Below are 25,727 nucleotides of genomic sequence, written 5' to 3'. Positions count from 1 at the left end.
AGTTTTCTTTTGTCATTAAAAAGAAATTACTTACACAGCAGTAAATAAACTCTTGTTAGAGAGAAGGAACTTCTCCCTCCGCCCCATCTCAATAACTGTCTCAATTTACCTTAATGCTGACAATTTCTTTATTTTCCCAGCACTGTGGTGAAGTTAAAAAGATGATAGTTTGAATAGTGAATCTAGGTTTACATTAACTCTACCACTTAGCAGCTATGTGATATCAAGCCAGTTATTTAAGAACTTATTTCCCCAGCTATAAAGCTGGGTGGATACATGCCCTACAGGTTGTTACCTATTAACAGCGTCGTGGAGTAATGGAGTTAAAGGGCGTCCACACACTGACACACCTTAGCACACTAAGAGCTCAATCCACTTTTTCTTCTACGCTCAAACACCCTAATACCCTGATATGAACATAAAAACAATGTATGTGCCATCCACACCTGGCAATCTTACATAGCCACTTTTCCAGTTGAACCCATTCTTTGCTCGGGGACTGCAAGCCAAATTACATACTAAACATCTGAAATAAAAATGAAAGGTTTCCAGCAAAAAGTTTATAGGTAGATGTTTACAGATGAAGTTAAAAGAGGCAGATTTTTCTCTGGTAACCAACATTTTTTGTTTTGTTTTGTTTTAACTTTTATTAGTTTTGTTTGTTTGGTTGCTTGCTTTTTGGTTTGTTTCATCATTTGTTTTGACAAGAATTTGCTGGCCCCAAATTGCAACATTCCTGCCTCTGTCTCCTGAGTAGATGGGATTTTGTGTACATACCAACACACTCAATATCCGTGCTCTGTGGAGCAAACACTAGCCAGTCTGCATTTCCTGTCATACTGCCTGGATGGAAGAACATAATGCCATGTGTTTTGGGTGCCTGTAACAAACTGGAAGGTCATTTCTGCAGAGGATGTCCTATTTCAGTTCACAACCATCCAGGAGACACACAGTGCAGATATGAGCAGCCCCATTGTAGAAAAAGACAGAAGAAGAGAGGAGTGACGTCACCACAACCACGTGCCCTCTGAAGGGCACCTTTAATGATAGGAAAAGGCAGAGCTGTGGGATTTTTTTAAGTTAGGTTTCTCCAAGAATGAATTGTTTTAGAAATAGCCAAAGAGAGCAACTGTTATCGAAGGAAATAGGATTGCTGGTAGAAAGGGAACAAAAAAATCTGACTCAGAAAGAAAATACTCTGTTTAGCTCTGTACCCTATTTTTTAATTGGATTACTTGGTTTGCTGGTGTTTAACTTCTTTAGTTCTTTATATGTTCTGGATATTAGCCTCCTCTCAGATGTAGGGTTGGTCACTATCCTTTTCCAGGCTGTAGGCTGTCGTTTTGTTCTGATAACAGTGTCCTTTGCCTTACAGAAGCTTTTCAGTTGCATGAGGTCCCATTTATTAATTGTTGATCTTAGAGCCTGAGCTGTTGGTATTCTGTTTAGGAAGTGTCTCCTGTGCTAATGAGGTCAAGGCTCTTCCCCACCTTTTCTTCTAACAGTTTTAGTGTGTCTGGTTTTATGTTGAGAATATTCGATGGCAGAGAAACACTTAAATGCTCAACATCCTTAGTCATTCGGGAAATGCAAGTCAAACCACCCTGAGATTTCACCTTACACCCATCAAAAACGGCTAAAATAAAAAACTCAAGGACTGATGAATTCTGGAGAGGAGAAAGGGGAACCCTCCTCCATTGCCAGTGGGAATGTAATCTTGTACAACCACTTTGGAAATCAATATGGTATTTATCAGAAAATTAGGAATAGTGCTACCTCAAGATTCAGCTATACCACTCCTAGTGATATACCCAAAAGATGACCCACCATTCAATAAGGACATTTGCTCAACCATGTTTGTAGCAGCTCTATTCATAATAGCCAGAATCAGGAAACAACCTAGAAGTCCCTCAATAGAGGAATGGGTACAGAAATTGTGGTACCTTTACACAATGGAATACTACTCAGCAATTAAAGACAAGGAAAACATGAAATTTGTAGGCAACTGGTAGGAACTAGAAAATATCATCCTGAGTAAGGTATCGCAGAAGCAGAAAGACACAAATGATACATACTCACTTATAAGTAGATATTAGCCATATTATATAGGATAAACATACTAAAATCTATACTCCTAAAGAAGGTAAACAACAAGGAAGACCCTAGGGAAGATGCTTAATCCTCACTCAAAAGGGCAAATAGAATAGACATTGGAAGTGGGAAAATACAGGGAACAGGAAAGAAGCCTTCCACAGAGGATCTCTGAAAGACTTTACCCATGAGCATATTGAAGGAGATACTAAGACTCATAGCCAAACTTTGGGCAGGGTGTTGGAATCCTTATGGAAGAAGAGGGAGATAGAAAGACCTGGCAGGGACAGGAACTCCACAAAGAGAACAACAGAGCAAAAAACAGGGCCCTTCAGAGACTGATATTCCAACTAAGAACCATCCATCAAGAGGACCTAGACCCCCTATACAAAGGAAGCCCATTGGCTGCTCAGTTTCCAAGTGAGTTCCCTAGTACGGGGTACAGGGGCTGTCTCTGACATGAAATCAGTGGCAGGTTCTCTGATCACCTCCCCCTGAAGGAGGCACAGAGAAAGATGATGTAGCCAGTCTTGATCAGACCTGATAGGCTAGGGTCAGATAGAAGGGGAGAGAGTCCTCCCCTATCAGGGACTAGGGAAAAGACATAGAGGAAGAAGAAGAGGGAGGGTGGGTAGACTGGGAGAAGACAAGGGAGGGGGCTGCAGTGAATAAATTGTAATAAACAAATATATAAATAAAATTACATTTAAAAAAGACTCAGAAAGAGAAAGGAGTCTCTGGACATTCAGATGTTTGGGCTTTAAGAGCCAAGAAAACTGGACCCACTTTGGACAGTGAACCTAAGCCAAGAGTAAGTTGAGGTACCAAAAAAGGTGCAAAAATTCCAAAGAAGGATGAAGACATGGTATATATCAGGAAATTAAGAACAAGAAGTCACCAGAATAGTGAAAATCTGTAGCAGGGACATTTAAAATGTAAAAATAAATTGACTTAGTGATAAACTCCAGTGTGATTCTTGCCTCCAGCGTGAAGGTGAACTGTAAATAATACTGCCTGTCTTTAGGTAAGGAAGCTTTGAGCTTTCCTGGTTACACTTTCTCCACACTCCAATGGACATCATGAAGGAGATCACCAGGGATATCAGAATGACCACAGTTTAAAGGTTTGGGCAGGGGCGAGGCAGAAGTGCTGCCCTCTGTCCTTCACAATAAAGCTTTGAAGTAAGAGAGAGAGAAAGAGAGAAAAAGAAAGAAAAAAGAAAGAAAGAAAGAAAGAAAGAAATAAAGAAAGAAAGAAAGAAAGAAAGAAAGAAAGAAAGAAAGAAAGAAAACCGAGAGCCTCAGATTTTTATATTCTGGTTTCACAATCCATTTGCCAATGTGCCTCAATCCTTTTAGAATAAACTGGAGCAATTTGATTCACCTCTCCTACAAATGCATTGCAGTATCTTTACAACATGCAAGTGTTATGCAAGAGTAATGGTGTAAAATTGAAGTATTTTATGATGGCCACAGTAAATATTAATTCCTAAAATACATAAATGTAAAAAAACATATAGTGTGTGTCAGGTAGAAAATCATAGAAATAAAGAAATACATAAAAATATTTCCCTAAGTATGTGCAGACTAGTAAATAATGAATAATTAGACTATATAGATAAATCAGCATGCATGTTTAAACTATTTTTAGAAGTTTCAGGAGACAGAGGCGTAAATATATAATAAATTTTTTAATTCACTGAAATGTGATACTCATCTAATTTGCACAGTAATTCCTCAATTAAACACACAAGAGTTGTTAAAATATTCGTAACTCCAAAAGCAAGTTATTTGGGTACAGGTCGCCTCCTAAAGCTCCAGAGGACCCTAACATATGCCTAGAGCTCTCCCCAGACCCGTTAAGAAGTCCCTGTGGGATGTAGAACTTTAATTTGGACTCCCTGCCCTTGTGAATAGAGGATGTACTCTTATGGATAGGAAGACAAAAGCAGCCAAAGGTTATTAAGGGTAATAATTCAAAATAAAGGAAAACACGCATTTCTAATTTATCATTTGGACATGGAAGCTGAAGGAGTTATAAATATACAATCAAAATCCTATTCATACCAGCAACAATCAGCAACATAGCATGTAATAACGGTTTACCATTAGGTGGTTGATTACCTAATTCTGACTTAATGGGCCTTGAACATAATTTCTCCTACAATTCTTCGGAGAACACGATACAACTTCATTCCAACATTAGGAAAGATTTCAACATGTAGCAGCAGGAGAGACAGCCTAAAACTCCTTCTCCATTTCCTTAATTCATTCACTTAATAAATACATTTTAATGCTTGCTTTTTGTTGAACACTATATCAGAAACATTGGCAGTCTGAGAAGCCAGCTAAGGAAAGCATCAGATGATTGTGTTAAGCTCAGAAAAATAGATGGCCCAATAAGTGGATCGAGAGCTTCCACAGAAGATGAAAAAGGGTGAGCTGAAACCACTACATAACAAAAAGCAGGAGCCATTTCCTTCCAGGGGACAGCAAGAATGAAAGCAAGAAATGCAAAAAATTATCCAGAAATTAGATACAGAGTGATTCACCTAGAGTGTGGATTATTGACAGGGGAACAGGACAAGATGGCAGATAAAACAATAAGCAGTAGAGGAAAATAAAGACTCTATTTAGAGCCTAGCAGCTCTTGTTTTAAAATACAATATCAAAAGGTCAAAAATAATTTTTGGTCTGTTGTAAAGTGGTCATCCCTATATGCGAAAGGTTCTATATGCACACAGTAAACTGGAAAGGGGTAATCTACATGTGTGGTTTATGGTTATGGGACAATTCCAAAAGTCCAAGAAAGACATCAACAAGTCCCCAGCTAAACTTGAATATAGATATTTGTGAAACATCATTCTCTGGTATAATGAACCATTATAGCCACCTAACAATTTTGAGTGACTGATGGAATAAATTTATCAAAGTTTAGAAATTACATAATTAGATGTTTTGTCCTTTGAATGAAGCAGTTGTCCCTTAAGAAAAATTCACACCTCTGAGTAACCACTCACTCACTTGCTGATAAGCTTCATCTCATATTTAAAGCACTCTGCCAACATGTGCACGGAGATGTGGACTCACAATGTCCAACCTGGAAGGGCCTTGGGTGACCTCTCCTAGAACCCCTTCTCATTTGAGATACGAAAATCTGACTTACAGAAAAATACATGCTTACCTTAAAAGTTATGAAACATTTGTGATGGCAGAAGATATTATATTTCATAATGCTTGTCAACCAAAATGGCCACACTGATTTGAAAATAATACTAGATATCAAATACAGTTTCTGCAGATCATATTTTTTAAAAATGTTTGGCATTTCACACTAAAAAACTACAGGGTTAATATCTTTGAGACAGTTTCTTGTAATCTTCTGCTCTGACACTGAGTTATAATAAGAGACAAATTTTGGGTGTAAAATTTAGTATAAAAAATGACATGTTCTTACCATGATCTTCTGAAGAGACTGGTGACCTAAAAAGATAATATAAACATGATAAATATTTTATGTATGATAACAATAAGTATAAATAATTTTACAGAAATTATATAGTCAAAATTCAGTTAAAGTGGGGCTAGAGAGATGATGGTTTGGTAGTTAAGAGTGCTTGCTACTATTTCAGAGGCCCAGGTTTAATTCCCAGCATCTACATGATGGTTCACAGACATCCTTAACTCCAGTTCCAGGGGCTCTGATACTGTCTGTGGCCTCCATGGGTACCAGGAACACACATGGTACACATACATACATGCAGGCAAACACTCAGACACATTAAATAAAAAGTTAATAAATAAATCTTAAGAAAAAGTCAGCTAAGGAGAAACTCAGTATAGTAGTTGTAACTAATGTACTTGTTGAAAGGTAGTTCTAATCAATAGCACTTCCATATTATCTAGATGGATTGAATATTTTGGGTTACCATAATGTCAGCAACTTAGGCATGGTGTCAGTAGGCTGTAACAAATTTAGTTAAATCTGAACTTATATTGGAAGAAGGAGAATCCACTGAAATATGTTGTCAAGTGAAAAATAATGCCCAACCCCAAACACCTAGACCAAATGCCAGACACACAAATGTGTGCTAGATTTTATGCACAAATGGACATGGTTAGATATTTTAAAATGTAACAGAAGTAAAAGAAAATGAATACACAGTTATCATTAATTTCCTGTTTCCAAAACTCTTCATAAAATTTAATGTTTGCATGAGCTTAAGACAGACCCTCTGTGTGATAGTCTAATATCACCAAACCTATGAAAATCAGGCTAAGACCAAAAATCACTGGAATCTCATAAATATAATAAACCAGTAACTTTTATATATCACCTGTAAGTTTAGCTCTAACTATCACAGCCATATATGGAACATCATCTCAACCATAAAAATATGTCCCCACTGTTCACACATGTGGTGGTATGAATGAAAATGTGAGTCCATTCAAAGATGTACTAGTTGCTGAAGCAATGTTAAACGATGTGAGAATGCATGCTGCTGCTGGCCTTGATCTACTGATCAGCAATATCACTGTTATCCTGTGAGTACAGCAATGGTTGCATGCTTAGTAGTGATGGAAAGAAAGGGAGACCATTCACTAGTGCAAACCACCAACCCATTTCAGCCTCGTGAGCCTTTTCAAGTAGAATTTTGCACATGAAAGAGACAATCCCAAGATTTGGTGGGGGAAAAAAAAGTGTCCAAGAGGCACTAGAAGAATAATGAGCAGGAATCGACACATCGCCAAGTCATCATTAACCAGGAAACACTTGGCCTCCCCTGTTGGAACTTATTGATAAGCCTCTTAAAGTACAAAGCACTCAGATTTGGTGCTGTTCACATACTGGTCTTTGCAGTTTATTACCTCCTAGCAATGTGGAAACATGTTATAGTTAGAAAAAGCAGGACCTTTCATCACATTTGTTGAATTGGATGCATTTCGGTACCACCGTGTTGATATTTAGAATCAGATACATTCTAAGGCTCTTCAAAAGTGATCATGTTGCCTTCAAATGACCTTAAGGAGAAGGGTCTGCTTCAGAGCTCCCTAAGAGTCAAAAGATGCCCACGGCATCCAGCAATAGGGATACCCATACCTGTTTTAGCAGGAACAATAATTAAACGGGGAATGTGTTGAATTGAAGGTAAAATGAAATTAAAAGTTGATTTTAAAGAACATAGATTGTAAATAACATGTGTGAATGAAGTTGCCTAGGGTATGAATGATGAGTCAGCAATAAAAACATCTTTACTTCTTTTTTTATGGAAAGTAAGAAAACACATATTTATAATCAATTTCTGAAGGAGAATGAGAAAAAGAGAAACCCATGTCCATGGCCTCCTGCATGGCTCAGGTAGAGCCCTTGAGGCACATTCTTTACTGACTTTTTGCAAAACATTTAATACTAAATCTGAAAAAGTCCACATGTCTCTGTTAAAGTCTCAGGGGGATGCAATCTGAAGTATATCCAGGCAGCAAGGACAAACTATCAGTTTCATAGTGTTTTGCAAGGATTAGTCATGTCAGATTTCTGTGGCTGAACATCTCCCACACTCCAGGACTTGGGGAGTTTGAAGACATATGGAATATTTCAGCCCTCACTCAGCATTTCACCTTTCACTGCAGAACGTCACCAGATTATACAACTGAGCCATGTACATCATCCATTTAGGCTGAAAATGGGCAAACGACTTTTCACAGAACTCAGCTCAGGAGAGAAGAAACACCCTGCAATGAGCAACATAAGCAGTTGTTTTTAAAAGAGGCTTGAATGTCAGGAATGGATCATCTTCCTGAGAGCCAAGTGCACAGCCGAGGCACACAGGAAGCTCCACACTTACTCTTCCCGCTATACCTGAGAGACACGGGCCACAACTTACTTAAGTTACTTCCATGTACACAGACTTAGAGGTAGATGCTGCCTTCACACTGGGAACTATTACCAACATTTACTAATTCAGCGATGTAGAGTCTTCTCTCCATCGTTGTGTATCTCCTCTCCTATGTGATCTACCGAACAGACATGTTTTGCCATGTTTTACTGCTTTGTTAGTACTCTTTACATTCTTACGTCATTCAAATTCAGGAAATTAAAAAAAAAAAAAAAGACAACAGGAAAACCCAAAGTAGAATCAAAGACTGCATTTTAAATTTATTATTTTGTTTTATTAAACCTAAATTATTATCATTCATGCTGGAGTCTTTTAATTTCTTTGAATTAATGCATGCAGCAAGCTCCCAAATGTTTGTCCCACATGAAGTAATGGAGAAACATAAAATCAGTATCAGAAAAAGTCATAATCTACTGAATAATTTAAAAAACAACTTATAACATAATGACATAACATAGAAAATATGCTCATCACAGTGAAAAGTACAAAATAAAAATGTGTATGAAGGAAAAGGGTAAGAGGGCAGAGAGATCAGTCATGTTCCCGAAGAATAAAACAAACTCTAAAGGTAAAAGCCATGTTGACCCAGCTTTAGGGAATTAAGAAAAGTTCATTAAGTAAGTGAGAGAAAAATTCTAGACAGAAGCAATGGGTACATAAAACAGCCAGGACTGAAATTTCATAGACGTTATCAGAAACATAAATAACTCAGTACTGCTGACATGTAAAGGATGATAAAACCCATGACTGGGGGAGTTAGGCCATTCCATCTGGAGCCGATAAATCTATTTCTAAGTGTCTGGAAATTACTTTCTAAAATAAATTACAAAAAATGTTTGAAAGTCCCATATTCTGGTTTCTGTTTTGAATGATCTAAAGAGAACAGAGAGAAGATAAGCTCAGGGTTATTGTAAAACTCCCTTGTCAGGAAGAAGGAATAAAAATGTCTGTTTTTTGATTCTACTTGAAACCCATGAAAAATAACAGAGAGGATGGAAAGCAATAGAAACGTTGTTTAGTAATCTGGCTGTTTATGAGAGAAACTGCCCTCTATGAAGAAGAGTCACCAAATAAAGTAAAAACTGGACTACATTTCAGGAAAGCAGCCACGACTTCAATAAGCTGTGAGGACACAGTGCAGTCATGTACCACAAAAGCACCCCTCTGAGCTAAGATGGCCTGATCCTGAGACACTGGATCAAGCTCCAAAAGAGAGTGCTGATTTAAAAAAAAAAAGTCAACCTTCCTGCAATTATCCACCCCAAACCAGAAGTTCTGGAAAGAACTTACTCAGCGAAAATATCACAAGTAATCAAAAAGCCACCGTGGAGCTATAAAAACACAAATGTCAGCAGAACATGCTTAAGAGATGAAGGCATGAAGAATTTGAGAATGGTTATTCAATTGGCATGGCACTCAGAAGTTGAAAAAGTAAAAGGAGTGGTGAGTTGGGAAAGAGCCTTTGAGAAGCCCAGAAAGGAATGCAGTGACCAGGATACACAAGGATGCAAGAGAGGACAGGCTTGCCCAGCCTTTAGCTAGCACATTAGAAAGAAAGAGCAAAAAGTCTATCTGTTGCCACAGTAAAAAGTAGCATAAGAGGTAAACAACTTAAAGTTCCAAAACATAAAACACTTTTTAAAGTGTTCCACCATTACATGGATAATTTTTTTATTTTAATTTATCTTTTATTTAGTGCAGACATAAGGAGTTTGGATTCTTTTTAAAATTAATTTATTCTTCTGTCATGTATTACATTTGGACTACAGTTTTCCCTCCCTCCTCTCCTCCCAGTCCCTCCCCTACCTCTCTTTTTCCTCAAGACCCAAAACCCAGGAGACCCTCTGCTCTTCCTCCGTTTCCCTTCAGAAAAGAACAGGCCAAGGATATCAACCAAACATGGCATAACACGTTATAATAAGACTAGGCAATGTTTGAATTCTTAAAGCAATTTTTTTAAAGTAAATACGTGTTGAAGGCAGTTTCAGGCAATATTACTAGATGTTTTAGGTCCTGAGTTTATTCTCTAGAATAGAGGGTTTTCTACAGAAAAGTGGGACTATTCAAAATTGATCTTTTTAGAAAGTAGAGAAGGCAGAATACATGTTCATGGCTATGCAAATAAGTTACTGATTTAATACAATTCCAAAGACACTCTTTACATGTATTATAAACACTATCTTAAAATTAATATAGAATAACAAAGAAGGTCAGTAAACCAAGGCAACCTTGAGCAAAATGAATAAAGCTGGAAGCATCCCACTACTTGACTTTAAAATACTACTCTCTCCTAGACATGGCTGCATAAACAAGACTGGAACATAGCAACACCAATAGACATGCTAACATGGAAAGGAGGAATTTTCATAGTGTGCCAGCCCAAAACAAACACAGGCAGCTAAGGACTGTTTGGAGGAGGAGAATTAGCCTCTTCCATAGTTGAGCAGCCTAATTGGTTAGCTAACACACAATGATCAGCCCTGAAACTGTATATGCACAAACAAAAATGAACTCAGCAAGTTGTATTTATAATTTTGTTCATACACACATACATATATGTAACAACAGTAATTTAAAAATATATAAAAAAAAAGCTTTCAGTTTGACATGGAGGAAGCAGACCTAGAAGGTGCTGGAGGAAAGAAAATAAAGGGTTAAGTAATATAATCCTACTTATATTAAAATGCATGCAAATAAATTTAGAAAGAAAAGTATGTTACAAAGATATAGTGAGCAAAACAGCATGTAATCTCTACATATACAGATGCATAGACCCAGAAATGGAACAGAATAAGAATAAAGATCATAATTAAAGACACAGTTCAGCTTACTGATTTACTTCAAAGGCACCAAGAACACCAAGTGAGAAAATGACACTCTTTAGTAAGCGACTCTGGGAAAACTAGAAATCTACATAAAAAAGATTGAAATTAGATTATTTCTTTATATAAAGAGTCAATTCAATATTCCATGAATGCACAATTAGTCTGTGTTTAACAAAAATGTATTTTAAAAACTCTAATGGATTAACACATAAATGTAAGGCTCCTAAAGCACAAACTTACTAGAAAAAAATATTAAGAAGTGTCATGACAGTGACAAGAACAATGTGCTTTCAATAGAACCTTAAAAGCAATAGAAACAAAAGCAAAATCAGAAAAATGGAATTGTATCCCATTGAAAACATTCTGTACATGAAAAGAAGCAAGTAACAGACTGAAGAACTGACACACGAAATGTGATGAAGTATTCGCAAACTATTATTTGATAAAGAGTTAAAATCTGCAATGAATAATGAAAAATAATAGTAAAACAACAACAACAACAAAAAGAATCACCTAAGTTAAAGTTCATAATTGGAATTTCTCAAGAGACACAATTGACCAAAAGGAAACAGAAAAAACTGCTCAGAATCACCAGTCATCAGGAAAATGAAAGCCGAAGCCAAAACCACAAGATATTACTCTGTTAGAGTGACAACTGGCATCAAAGCATGCAAAAAGCAACAATGGTGGCAAGGATGAAGAGAACGAACTCACATCAGTGGAAGTTACCAAGAAGTCTGAAGGAATCCTGGGTAAAGAACATGATCCACAACTGGTCAAATTATAGCAAATAAGCAACCACGGGGTGCACAGACCCACCGAGTACACTGACAATGCAACTTCTATACCGAAGGCTCAGAGACACTGCAGAAGAATGTTGCATGATGCTTTGCTAGTAATAGGTTTTGGAGATATGCACTTGTAGTAGCTTTCATGAGTTTCTCTAAATTTTAAGATTTATTAATTTATGTATTTTAAATGTCAGTATCTTAAATCTGTTTTTTAAGCCTCAATACAATGTTTACTTTCTCTTCATTGTATAGCTTTCATGTTAAAGCATTCATAGTTTTTCTGCTTGGATATTTCCTCCCTTAGAAATATCTCAGGATATTTCCTCCCTTAGAAACTGGATGTCAACACAAGATGGAGTGGATGAATACTAGGAGCCTACCCCACACATTTCTATTACAGTAGACTGTAGATGGGGTGGGAGAACTCCTAGGTAGTTATACAGACTCACAAGCTTGTCCAGTATAACAGAACCATAACAGAAAACAGCAGTGTCCCTAGGTGAGCCAGAACCTGCATTTCTTCTACGTGCAGCTCAATGAATAAGCAAACTAGTCCTAGCAGTAAAATTCATGCTAGGGAATGAAGCAGAGTATACAGCACACATTCCCTTGCTTGTAGCAAGAGCAATTTTATCAACATTCCTTTCTAATGCTTGCCACTACTCTGTACCTGACATGGGAGCACCGCAGCTAACAAAGTGCTTCGTATAGGACTGGGTTGATTACACATCCTATTCAGGGCATGCCTTTACTTCCAACAGTGAGAGGCAGAGGCAGACAGATCTCTGTGAGTTCAAGGCCACCCTGATCTACAGAGTAAGTTTCAGGACAGCCAGGGTTACACAGAGAAGCCCTGTCTTGAAGACAATCTATGTGGGTCTTATTTGGCTTATCAACTCTCCGTGTTTTTTGCCCAACTCATCTTTTCTTCTTCTTTGTCCTCCTCCTCCTCCTCCTTTTTCTTCTTCCATTTCCTGACCACCGTTCTGAGAGCTTCCCAGGCTCTTCTCATCTACACTTCTCACACTTCGATAAAATGCAGTCTTTTTGTAATAGAGCCCACCACATGGGACCACTCCCTTACTATGGTAAATTTTCAGAACTATCTGATCCTAGTCACTTGGTGTCATGCTTTAGAAAGTATTCTGGTTCCCTGTGAGACCTAAATGCCTTAAATGGAAACCAATTTTGCATGGGACACTCCATCCAGTAAGATTTTCAGTGTCTATTTTCCTGCCTGAAGAAACATTGCCTTTGTGTTCCCACTGTTCCATTGAGAAAGGATACTGCTGCACAGACTTTCTGATGTCTAGAGACTGCAGATGGGCAAAAACTCCATATAAATCAAGGAGACCTAGGAGCACCTTAATGTATTTGAAAGTGGACTATAGTTTCTTCTCTCTGGGCAACAGTTTCTTTACTTGAGCTTCCTCTAAAGTTTTATGTTGCTTGCCTGTTTCTAGAAAACACCACTCCATGGGACCACACTGAGGACGTGGTGAGAAACAGTGAGCCAGTAGATCCAAGGTACAACTTTGCCACCATTACGCTGGCCCCAGGGCATCTATAATTAAGCATCTGGAGACCAAAAGTCCTTTGCAACTGAGAGTCTCTATCAACTACATAAACCCCTCTTTGTTTGCTTTTGTTCCTTCTAATTATGCTCATTTCTCTAAGACAATGGACAAAGCACAGAATGAGTGCAAGGATAAAAGTTTCGGCAGCCACACAAAGTGGCATTGAGAGCAGAGAGACAAACACACTCTATTCGAGTGGTTACAAACCCCCTCATGGACAGCCAGAGGGCTTCAAAGGTAACATTCACTCCCAACACAGGGTAAGGGCAGAGGTGGGGGGGTGGGGAAGCACAGAGATGGGCAATGTTATGGAGGTAAAAGTCTCAAAATTGACATCACAAACACTGGCAGAATCTTCAAGTGAAATAGATCACTCTTTTTTTTTTTTTTTTCCTTTTCATTACTACTCCACCTTTAAGATTCTCTACCCAAATACATCCCTGGTTGACCTCTTTGTGAGCTGTATTTGAAATATATGGTTTGTTTTTAAAATAAATATGCATTTACACATATTAGGCTTTAAAAATGGCAATTTCACCATTAGCTTGTAAAATCTGCTCTTTTCTGCTGAATATTCTTTATAGTCAGTTTGTGCAGGCCCCTAAATGCCCTTTGAATTGAAATGTTACTGCCACCTACCGTTCTTTTTCAGGAAGGTAAACAAAATGAGAAAAGAGTTTCTTCAAAGTGAAAGGTAGAGGAAGAATGAAAACAAAACAAAACATGGGCCTTCAGCACAGGAAAGCAATAGATGGAAAAAAGAGGTAAAGTTAGGCTTACCTACTTATTCAATAGAGAAGCCTGACCATCATACTGTATGTGGGTATTTTAAACCTGCGAGGATTTAGTGTAGGAATCAGTGTTTGCAAAGATGTACGTTAGTGTGCTTCTTAAAAAGGGAAAAAGAACAGAAAAGGTCCAACCATTGGAGATGCACCCACAGGGAACCAGGGGTGCAGCCTTCAGAAACCAGGCTCATTGGCAATGCTTACGAAGCCCTGACTAACAGGCTTAAGACAAAAATCTGTTTGCATTTTGAGAAGATGTAGTTTACTTTATTTAAAAATTTTATTACATTTATTTATGTTGATGGGGGGGGCATTACTCACAAATTGAAATTAGACAACAGCTCTGATTAGTGGTTAGCTGGTTTTTCTCCTTGCACCATGTGGGTACCAGAGATGAAAGTCAGGTCATCAGACTCGGCCACAGCACTTTTTAATTCTCTGAGCTATCACAGGCCATTGTGAAGTTTTTCAGACCAGACATGGAACCCTGAAGCTCTGGACTACACAGTCTAACTGGGGCCTTTAGGGTTAGCACAGGAGGTTTCTAAGGAAGGTCATCTCACATAGTCATGATCAGGATACCTACTATCTATGTTGGGATGTCTAGCCATTGAGAAAGCCTCACCTAGCTAATTACAAAGTCCAAGCAAGGACTCTGAATCCAATTGTACCAAATGGAGAAAAAAATAATAGGTAAAACTGTAAGCAGTTTCAGTTCCCTTCCTATGGTGTTCTATTAGGGAGTTGAAGATTCCTGCTCCACCCTCTCCTTAGGAGAGAATGTCCACTGGAGTGGGAAGCCTGACTTGAGAAGCCTCTGCCTCCTTTCAGCCCCTCTATGTTCAAGAACAGGGCAGTACTTAGTCACACAGCACAAAACATGAAGGAACCCGTGAGAAAATAAAGACACAAGAACCACAGTCATGATGACAGCAAAGTGCCCACAGACTCTCTCTGAGAAGAAATGGGTTGCTTACACAGCACTGTTAAGAATTTAGCTCTGTTTATCCATGACAGATGCTTAGAACACGTCCCCAGCAGTTTCTGAAAACCTAGCGTGGGGATGGGGCTGACCACCCATCAAGAGCGAGGAACGGAAGGTAAGGCAGGGTGCCGGTTCACTGCATGGCGTTGAGCACGGGAGTCGGAGAGTTGGAAAGAGAGAAAGCATGGTCTCTCTCTCCCTAGCTTCAAATCTGGGGTTTCTCGCTCAGATACAGATAGCTTTCTCCAAGTCTCTTAAGAGTTGTTACCCAAGGATCACAAAAATTCTCACCCGAAGGGTCACACTCTCATAACACTCTTCTTCCCATTTCCAATAGTGACTCCAGCCTATCACATCCTGGACCCCCACACCTGAACACACATTGCTTGGACTCAGCTTTAAAAATGACCAGCTGGTTGGAGTATGGGTCTCTGGGAAGACCCCTGTGTTCAAATCTTCTGGTTCTGTTGCTCTCCTTGTGGGGATCCTGTACTAGGTATGGAGATAATCTAGAACCCCTGTGCAGATGTAATCCATGGCAGTTTAGTGTCTAAGTGGGTTACACAGTAATGGGAAGAGGGACTGCCTCTGACATAATCTGATTGGCCTGCTCTTTGATCACCTCCCCCTGAAGGGAGAGCAGCCTTACCAGGCCACAGAAGATGACAAAGCAGCCACTCCGGTTGTGATCTGATAGACTAAGATCAGAAGGAAGGAGAGGAGGACCTCCCCTATCAGTGGACTTGGGGAGGGGCATGCATGAAGAAGGGGGAGGGAGGGTGGGGAAGGGAGGGGAGGAGGGAGGGGCTTATGGGGGGATACAAAGTGAATAAAGTGTAAAAAAAATGACCAACTGGCTAGTCATAGTCTATGTCCAGTTGCTGCATTTGGGTGGAAAGGATGAAAGCAGCTTAAAGGCGCCCTCCCAGCACAGGTAAGAAAAAAGTCTTACAGAATAAAATTTTCATGGCACAGGAAGAGGCAATCAAGTCACATTTAACACAAGTTGTGGCCCCTTTAGGATGATTAGGATTAGCCTTGATCCTGAGTGATAATTCCCACATTGTCAGAATACCCTGTCGCTACATCCAGTAATGTGGTGGAAATCCCATGGCACAGGGGCTCCACAGGGTGTAGATCTGAGAAGAATGAACTGGCAGCTGCCTCAGCATTGAGTTTTGCTCCCTTTTGGAAGGGGAGAATGTTTTGGACCCCAGTGAAACTGTGCCCATTTTTCTGATAGTGTGGGTGTAGGCCCAGAATGCTCTAAAAGGCTAATAATTCTAAGTAAGGAACTTGGCCCTTTAGAAGAGAGGTACTATCAGTAGTAAAACTAGCACCCTTTGTTGTGGGTGGTCACTTTTTAGCTTGGACATCATCCTCCCTACCCTGTATCCCTACTCCACTTAATCAAACTGATGAGAGCCAATACCATCCTGTATCTCACGCCATGGGGCTGTTCCTAGAGGAGGCAAGACAGGCCGTGCACAACCTCCACTTCTAGCATGTTCTTGCAAACACTTTTTTTTTTTTTGGCCTAAGAACATTCCAGCTTCTGTGTGCTGGATGGAGCTATCACTGTCTGGTTTTAAATACCGAAGCAGTTTTGTCACAAAATATCTCTTAACATTTTGCCAGCTTCTCTTAATGCCCAAAGGCAAACTGTGTTTTGGAAGGTAAAGCTATCATCTCTGCTCTGCTCTGATTTTATTATTTATTTATTTATTTATTTATTTATTGAGATTTTTATTTTATGTTTGCCTGAGTTTATGTCTGTATATCACATACATGCAGTGCTCACTGAAGTCAGAAAATGACTTTCGATTCCCTAGGGCTAGAGTTAAAGGAGGTTGTGAGCCACCAAGTGGATGCTGGGAGTGAAACCAGGCTTCTAGAAAAGCAGCCATCTCCCCAGCCCCTCTGGAGGCTTAGTTTTTGAAGGATATTCTTACCAGTCCCTTGGAGTCCCTGTCCACTGTTTCCAGCCTGTTGGTAAACCAATAAGAAGCAGCGAGCTTTCTGAAATGTTCCATATTACAGTCATTTATGACTATACAAGAACCCATACATGCAGAATCTATAGATAATTAAGATTCCTGGTTGCTGAGTCATCTTCTCCATTCAAAGAATATCTAAATATCTTCAATGACTAAGTAATAAAGAAAACCCAAATACCCAGGAATGTAATGGGAAGCATCTCATGGTACAGATTGCTTGACACAACCTTTCTTGAGCTCATCAGAGTTGCCACTAACTCCCTGTACCCATCATCAGCACTTTTTAGTTTTTAACTTGTGAAATATCTGCATCACACCTAAGGGATATGGGTATATCTTTATTATTTTGCTACAAGCTCTCCCTTGATCAAATATATTTACATTGAAGTTTGCAACAGAAAGATGGATTGCACAGCCATGCAAAAGCATTCAGCAATTTATCTATTATTTTTTTTTAATGTGATTAGGGTTAGGTTCACCACCTGTGTGTTTTGGTCTGATGGTATACCTTTGCTCTGTTGCCCAAGCAGGTCTTAAATTTGCAATCTGCTTGCTTCAGCCTCCTGAGAAGCTCCTGAGTGTAAACCTCCTGGCAGGCCTGCTCTACCTGTACCACCAAGCCCAGCATGCCTTGCCTATACTACCCAGAATTCATGCATTCAGTCAGTCTTCAAGCTTTGCTATATGCTGCTATTCCAGATACAGCACAATGTGTTGCAGGGACAGAATTAGCAATGCAGTTTGGCAAATCAGGGAGTGCATAGGATTTAAAGAAGCCTCCAGTTGCTTTTTATGCATGTCAACCATTATTGCCCAGGTGTGAGAAGGTAAGGTTGCCAACTTTTACAAATGAAAAAAAAAAAAAAAGGACCACTTAACAGTGGTAATGTTCCCAGTGCTGTAATTGTTGGCAAAATTTGGAACTCATAAAACTGGAAAGCCAAAATTTCCTGGCAGCATTTTTAAGAAAATGTATGTCTTAATGTTAGAGCACGCATCTCCTAATCCTTTTCCCCCTTGCAATGCCGGTTGAAACAAGACCTGCTTACAGGGACTCTATGATGATTATCCTCCTAGGTAAACTTGGAATCATGACTTGATTTCCCCAAATGTATAGGACTTCTGTGTGAGTATTTTTTTTCCTAGAAGTGGTCACAAAAAAAAAAAAAAAAGTATCTTATTAGGTACTTTCTACACATATAGGTACAGGACATCTTGTTTGTTTGGCTTTCAAAGGTAAGCACTTAAGGATGACAAAGAGATAAAAGGAGACCACAGGAAGCTGTGCTTTTTCTGCATTTTTTTTTTTCAGATTGGGTGATTATCCAAGGTGAGTACGACAGACCAGTCAAAGGTTGGCAGGCATGGAACTCAACTATCTTGGCAAAACACATGCCAGGGATGATCTCTTTTCTGACAGATTTCATCTCACAGCCCAGCAAAAAACCACACCCCACTAAGAAGATTAATTTTTTCCTTCTTATCTGACTGTGATGCTCAAAGGCTATTCCTGCAGTCCAAATCTTCACCCAATCATTCATCTCCCTCTGGGAACCTAGAGCTTTGACAATAACCACAATCCCCATTTTTCCTTGGGTCAGGTCATAACCTTATGTTTCTACAGGAAAGTGGGAAAAGAAAATAGCCAAGAAACAGGGGGCATGAAGCTACATATAACTAAGAACTTGTGGATTTTCAGAAATGGGAAGGACTTAGGGTTGTTATCTTGATATCATGACTGTAAACTATATGGAAAAGGACACATTTTTGGTTTAAAATATGATGATTTGTTTTGGCAGTCCCTAAATGTTCTCTCAGTTACAGATTTCTTTAAACATATCCTGGCAAAGTGTGTTCTCTGAGGGAAATTTCTAGTTATACAAAATAAAGGTTTATATTTACCAGCTCATGTGAAATAGGACAGTAAAATTTGCCTAAGAATCCCTTCAAAGATGCTGCTTTTTAAGCCAATTTCATTAAGTTTTAAAAAGTATTTCTATCTTCCACATAAGAAAAAATAAATAAAAATGGAGTATAAGGGAAGGAGAACATTCTGGTTTCTAGTTTTCTCTTTGTATACATCCATATGATATATATCAGAAGGAATTGCAACCAATGTTTCTATAAGATTCCCCCATTAAATATAAACTTTTCAAGGCAAATGTACTTCCTATTTAGGCTAATATCTCCAGCACCTATTATGGGCACTGAAGGGGACCAATATTGGTTGGTTAAGTAGTTGAATGTGTTTCCCAGAAGTAAAATGAAATTGTAAGTCAGACTTCACTCAAGCTTGCTTACAATGACTCTTGTCGGAGAATGAAATGTTCTGCCAATCGCAGAGATCTATCAGCCTTGACCAGCTGATAAGGTCAAGGTAACTGATAATGTAACAGATAAAAGCTTAGACATGAGAATCCCCAAGGCTTCATAATAAACTTAATGTCACTTCTTATTAGTTTCGGGCTATATCCTGTCCTTCGGCTGTATAATATAGTTTCACCCGTGTATCTTACACCAGGGCCAAAACAGTCCCTTCTTACTTAGATGAAATTCCTTCTTCTTGAACCTTCCAGGCTTAGGACTTGAGAATAATGATATATTAATATAACATATAATGTAGTGAATAAATGCACGTCTTTCCATCAATACAGTACTGTCTCCTAAAGCAAAAATCTGAAACCCGGAATATTGTTGTTACTAGAAGCTAAATCCATCTCTGGGCCGTGTGCCTGTCGACTCCCGGTGGACTCAAATGTTACTCTTACCTATTTTCAGAGTGCTCATAGCACACTGGAGTTTTCATTTCCTTTCTTGTCTCATGGATGAAGTGATGAGCACTCCAAATAGATTGTTTGCTAAATTTTTAGTCTTCCCTCCAAACAAAACACAGTCTCACTAAGGGTAATTGTTGAGAAATTAATGATAAGGACAAAAATGTACTTATATTATGAAACAAGATCTTATACAGTTCACACTAACTCTCTGTGTAACTAAGAACAATCTTGTACTTCTGCTTTTCTTATCACCAACCCTGGGCACAACACATGTTAAAGAGGTATTGTTATTGAACTCAGCGTTTTGTACATGCTACACAAGGGGGTCTATATGTACTGGGCAAAAGCTCCACCTACATGCTATTTTAAATATACTTTCTTAGACACAGAAATCATCTTGTTAAACCTAAGGCAAATTCATTACAACCCTAACAGAAAATTGTGTCAGTCACCTCTTGCCAATTTACTTCAAAATCAGATCTTCAAGATTGTCCTTTACTCTGTTCTCAGGTTTTGAAGGACAGTGTACAACTTGTGCATCCTTCCTTGGAATCAGAGACCCTTCTGGAGGACCTCTGTGTGCATGGGCATGTTCATACCTACCCCCAAATTCTCATGATGCTAAATGGAAACAGTGTGAACTCAAAAAGATACAGCAGAGACAAAAACAGTTCTTCCTGTTCATGGCTTCATTTTCACCATCCTTGAAGAAAGATGGAAAATGGTGTGTCTAAGAAACTAAGTGCTCAAACAACGAGAAAATACTGAGAAGATACATGGGTACTTTTGAGTGGGGAAAAGCCTTGGAGTGACATGAGTGCTGTGGCAGTAAAATGAGCTGGGCAAACTGGGCACTAGTCTTCTTTTCCCTATCCCGTCCAGAATATTGACTCTCTTATTTATCTTCTCAAAGAACCAACTTTTTCAATGTAATTCTCAGTCATTTATTTTGCCTTTTTCTTTTTGCTATTGACTTATGTCTTTATATTGCCTGTTTGTCTCTCTCCCTATGTCTTTATTTTTTAATTAATTGATTAACTTTACATCCTGACTGCAGTATCCCCTGGCTCCTCTTCTCCCAGTGCTCCCCCCTCACTGCCTGCCCTCCCTTCCCAATCCACTCCTTCTCTATTTCTCTTCAGAAATATCAACCAGTCTTAGCATATCAAGTTGCAGTAAGTATGCCTTCATTCTTTACTGAGGTTCTCCTGTCAAATGAAATACTTTATATATTTGTATACAATAACTTTTATTGATAGTTTAGAGTCACAAATTATTGTGTGAAAGCTATTTTAATGTCAAAATTCTGATAAATAATATTTATTAGTTTTAATGGCTTCTATTTGTTCTTCAGGAATCATCTACTTTATAGCATCAAGATGTTGAAATTAAACCTTTTTGTCTCCATGTTGATTGAAGCTTTAAAGCTGGACTAGCAGATGATAGTCTCATTGCAATAGTTCCTCATGTTCTTTCCATGTATTTATTTATTTATTCTTGAATATTTCCACTGTGAAGGTACTTTGCAATATTAATAAACTGTGAATATATATATATATATATATATATATATATGCTGTAGCACAGAAAGACATTTATCAAGATACTGCAACTTGGAGAGGAAAGGGTTTATAAGGCTTATACTTCCAGGTCACAGTTCATCATCAAGGGATGTCAAGACAGATACTCAAGCAGGGTTGTGCAGCACAAACCATGGAGGATAGTTGCTTACTTACTTATGGCTTACTTACTTACTTTTCTCTGGTTTATGCTTGGTTAGCTTTCAGCCTAAGCTTACCTCTCCTGGAATGGTACCACCCACAATGGGCTGGGCCCTCCTACATCAATTAGTACAAAAAGATACTACAATGAGTGCTCTGTGTCCAAGGATTCAACCAATCAAAGACTTTAAAAAAATTTCAACAAAATATTGTTTGTAGAAAACATGTGGATGGCTATTGTTATTCTTCTCTAAATAATACAGCACCACAACTACTTATGCAGTGTTCATCTCTTCATGTCACATAGGTAGTACATAGAATAGAGAAGTGTATTATATGCAAACACTGAACCATTTTTCATAAAGCACTTTGGTATCTACTGTGGTTCAGAGAAACAGAGGAGAGTGTGCAGTTCAAAAAGAAATCAAGAGTTCATTCTGACATTGGCTGTTATGGGAAGTGCTGCATGTATTTGCAGTTCTTGGGAAGAATGTCCATCCACTACTTTAGAAACAACCACTTCATATGTTATGATGTGTATGTCAATATGCTCTCTAGAGAACACTCTGACTACAGGAGCCAAGATTGAGGTAATAGTCCACTCTCTGGAAATCACAGATATATACTGAAACATTCAGTTTGTCCGTGAAGGCTTGATATTTAGTTCTGCAGATAATTAAAACTCTAATTTTCCAATAAGTCTGGCCACAGATAGATAGTCACTTATTTATCTATTCACAGATAGCTGAGTCATCCCTGTCCACAAGCCCTAATTCTGTGCAAAAAAGAAATAGAAAAACATTCTGAATTGTAAGCAATCAAAATGCTACCTGAAACCACCAACACAGTTTAATTAAAAAGAGAAAATCCATAGCAATTCATTTCTTTCTTTCTCCTCTTCACGTAAGAAAATAAGAGGTAATACAGGGAAGTAATTAAAATGAAGTCTCTTTTGCCCTCACAGTGCCCGAGTAGAACCTTTGCCAATGAAATAATTAGCTTGAGATTTCTCATTTTTCTCCCTTTGTCCTGGGGAAATTGCTTCCGGTCTTTCTTTAGAAACAATGCAGTGTCTTGACTCCTATTTTAACTGGGGGCTTCTAAGAAGCTTAGTAATCTTGTTATTCTGTGGAAATGTAAGATTGAATGTTATAAAGCCAGTGTCACTATTTGATTAGAACCCTGTACTGGATTGGGGGGGAAAAAAAGGTCATTTCGTAAATGGCAGAGTACTTCCATATCTTCTGTGATTGGGTGATTGTCCTGAAGTTAAAACTGGGCACAAACGAGTTTAATTGTGACCTTAGAGTGTTCTCTAAAATGTGTTCCTGCAGCAAATTATGGGCAGACAAGATGATTCACTCAGCACCAAGTATCAACCTCTTTGCAAAACTCCAAGCTGATGCTACTTTTCCAACCGTGATCATACCTGAAGAGAAAGGATGCTACAGTGCTCACCTACACACAGGAGTTGTATTTGTTTACCTATACATGCCACACACACACTCGAATAATGCCTAGCTTGTCCCAGCTTCCTTTATGTCATATTAGAGAAGGAAGCATCGATTGCAGTCCACAGTTCCAGGTGATGCTATCACTCTGGGAAAGTTTCTGTGGGAGAACCTGGACTTAGTTGTCATATCACATCCACACTCAGGATTAGAGAAAGGTGAATTAATGCATCCATGCTACTTAGTAAACTTTCTCCTCTTTTATAAAGTCCAAAACTCAAACTCATGAAGTGCTACCACCCATTGCTAGGCTGGCTCTTCCCACATCAATTACTATAAGAAAATTTAGCTCAGTCAGGCTGATAGGCCAACAATCTAGACAATGCCACACTGAGACTCTATTCCCAGGTAGTACTAAATTATGTCAAGGTGACAATTAAAACTATCACACCACTGTAGAAAGAAAGAACCTATGGGGCAATGTTGCAAAAAGCATATACACACATTCAGAAATTGAGATACAGCAGCCAATCCCAATGGTCACACAATGAAAACCTGTGTGGCCCTTCTTAACTATTCAAAGCTCTCATATAGGTCTTCAGGATGGAGTTCTGAGAGGGATATGACGTACTCTGGTTTCTAGTAACAAAAACACTAGTGAAGTCCAAAGTGTTTACAGACCCAAGTGTCCAGTCTCAAGGAAGCTCACAAGGAAGATCAATAGAAGTTAGAGATACATCAGGCCAAAGCCAAACAAAACAAGTAAAATGTCAAGAGTGACACAGAGATATGAGACAGCAGAGGTACCAGCTAATAGTCCATGTTGCAGATCCTTCCTCCCCCATCAATCACAGTGTCACAAATGCAAACAGCAAGGCCCAGCTCTTGGCCCTGTGTCTGACATACATGGTGTTTTCAGCAACAGGACTTACCTTCCACCTTTGGGGAAGAAGCAAGGGCAGTAGCAATAGCCTATCCCGTTCTGGGAGTATCTACGACAACTCTGACCAACAACCCAAAAGAGGAATTTTTATGCCTAGTGTTAAAGTTTTTGTTAAAATGGTCTATGGCTCTTGCACAAGTAACACACACACACACACACACACACACACACACACACACTCACCACCACCACCATCAACAACAATTAATAAAAAACAGACCAGGAATTTCACAGAAAGCAAGGAGGGGTATAAGGGAGAACTTAGAAGAAGGAAGGGGAAAGGTAGTGATGTAGTTATATTATAATCTCAAAAAGTAATTACAAAACAGCGGGAGACTCACTGTAACCCTCTGGAGTGGCTGAAATCTTTCATATCTGAGTCCTCGTAGTGGGGCGTGATCATCCCCAGCCCACTGTCGCTCAGCATACGTTTCCTCAGAGCAGGGTTCCACCAGTCAGACAGCCTGGGGCAAAAATAGCACCAGAAAGTAATGGAACAGGCTACTCTACTTTTTTCTTATAATGATCTTGTTCTAAATGTGAGAGGGAAAATCCATTTTTACTATAACATACTTCATATTCATCATTTCTCAACAGTCCTGAACTATTATTTGTATTTTTGTCTTTCTTTTTTTATACTGAGGAGGTACTTCCATTTGAAGATTAAGTCATTGTACTACATGCGACATGAGTAAAGAGTTAAAGGAGTCAGACACAGAAACATAATTCAGAAAATGAGAAAGTCCAACCTTCATAGCATCTTTGTTTTCAGAAGGCTGAGAAACAAGAAACCAAGGATGGACTGACAGTCAAATGGATCGGAGTAACAAAATTCTAACCAAGAAGAAAGCTATTCCTTTGGGTGACTACTTGGCATGGAAGGGGGAAAAAGTCCAAAGCTATTTTAACAGATGGCTCCATCCTCATCAAATAAATCTGAGTCTGTTCTGTGGGGTGAACTTTAGACACCAACAGCTGCTTCTTCCTTAGTAGGGTATTACATCAGACTGGATTCTCTCTGGTGAGTACACTTGTTTATGCTTTTATGGATATACAATCTGTGTTGGCTTTGAGTGCCTGGATATGCTTTCCTGAGCAACCTGCATTTTAGCCATCGGTCGCATACACCAGGAAGCCACTATCTGTTACCCTTTGCAAGGACAGAAACATTTGTCTATTCATACTTTTGAGCTATTGGCTCTTAGATATTTACACTAGTACCTGGTGCATAATAACTCCAAATAAGTATTTTTGAATTATTAAATGTTTTTTTAAATAATAGACATTTTACAATATGGTACTGTGATTTTACTATGAACATAATGATAACTATAATGTCATTTGCTTTAAGAACATCGAAGGCTTTTTTGTAAACTTTTCTAATTTTCAATTTTGACTCAGTCTCAAATACTCTTTTTAAGATTTATTTTATTTTTTTATTTGCATAGAAATTGTGTCTTTACGTGTGGGTATGTATACATGTGAGTGTAAGTGCCCACAGAGTACAGAAGAGGGCATCAGACTCCCTGAATCTGGAATGCAGATGGCGCAGACTCCCAATGTGAGGGCTGAGGATGACACTCAGGCCCTCTGCAAGAACAGTGACTGCTTAACTGCTGAGCCATCTCTCCAGTCCCTCAAATAGTGTTTTAGTACAGTAATCTGTGAAACTTTTCTTTAGTGCTAATTAAATTTTGGAGAAATATAGCTGCCTATTTAAATTATATGCAAATTAAGTGCTTTTATAATAACAACTAAAAAACAGAACAAAATTTATCTCTAAAAATGGGTCTTTCTCTCTTTACAACAGGATTTCTCTGTGTAGCCCCGGTTATCCTGGAACTTGCTCTGTGTAGACCAAGGTGGCCTAAAACTCACAGAGCTC

General features: G+C 38.7%; 1 protein-coding gene across 3 annotated transcripts in view; it reads right to left on the bottom strand.

Moving 5' to 3' along the window:
* Positions 1–25,727, bottom strand: part of Dgki (diacylglycerol kinase iota) — a 466,379-nt gene that overhangs the window by 44,180 nt on the left and 396,472 nt on the right. For all 3 annotated transcript variants that reach the window (XM_055602146.1, XM_055602148.1, XM_055602147.1), the window contains 2 exons: positions 24,184–24,306; positions 5,548–5,573 (listed from right to left, as the gene is read on the bottom strand). In XM_055602146.1, the coding sequence (XP_055458121.1) occupies positions 5,548–5,573; positions 24,184–24,306 (149 nt within the window). The remainder of the gene's footprint in view (positions 1–5,547; positions 5,574–24,183; positions 24,307–25,727) is intronic.

The sequence above is a fragment of the Psammomys obesus genome, unplaced genomic scaffold (genome assembly GCF_907164565.1).
Source record: "Psammomys obesus unplaced genomic scaffold, mPsaObe1.curated_primary_1811, whole genome shotgun sequence".
Classification (NCBI taxonomy): Eukaryota; Metazoa; Chordata; class Mammalia; order Rodentia; family Muridae; genus Psammomys; species Psammomys obesus.
The sequence above is the reverse complement of the archived record's forward strand: the minus strand, read 5'-3'. Positions and strand labels throughout refer to the sequence as shown.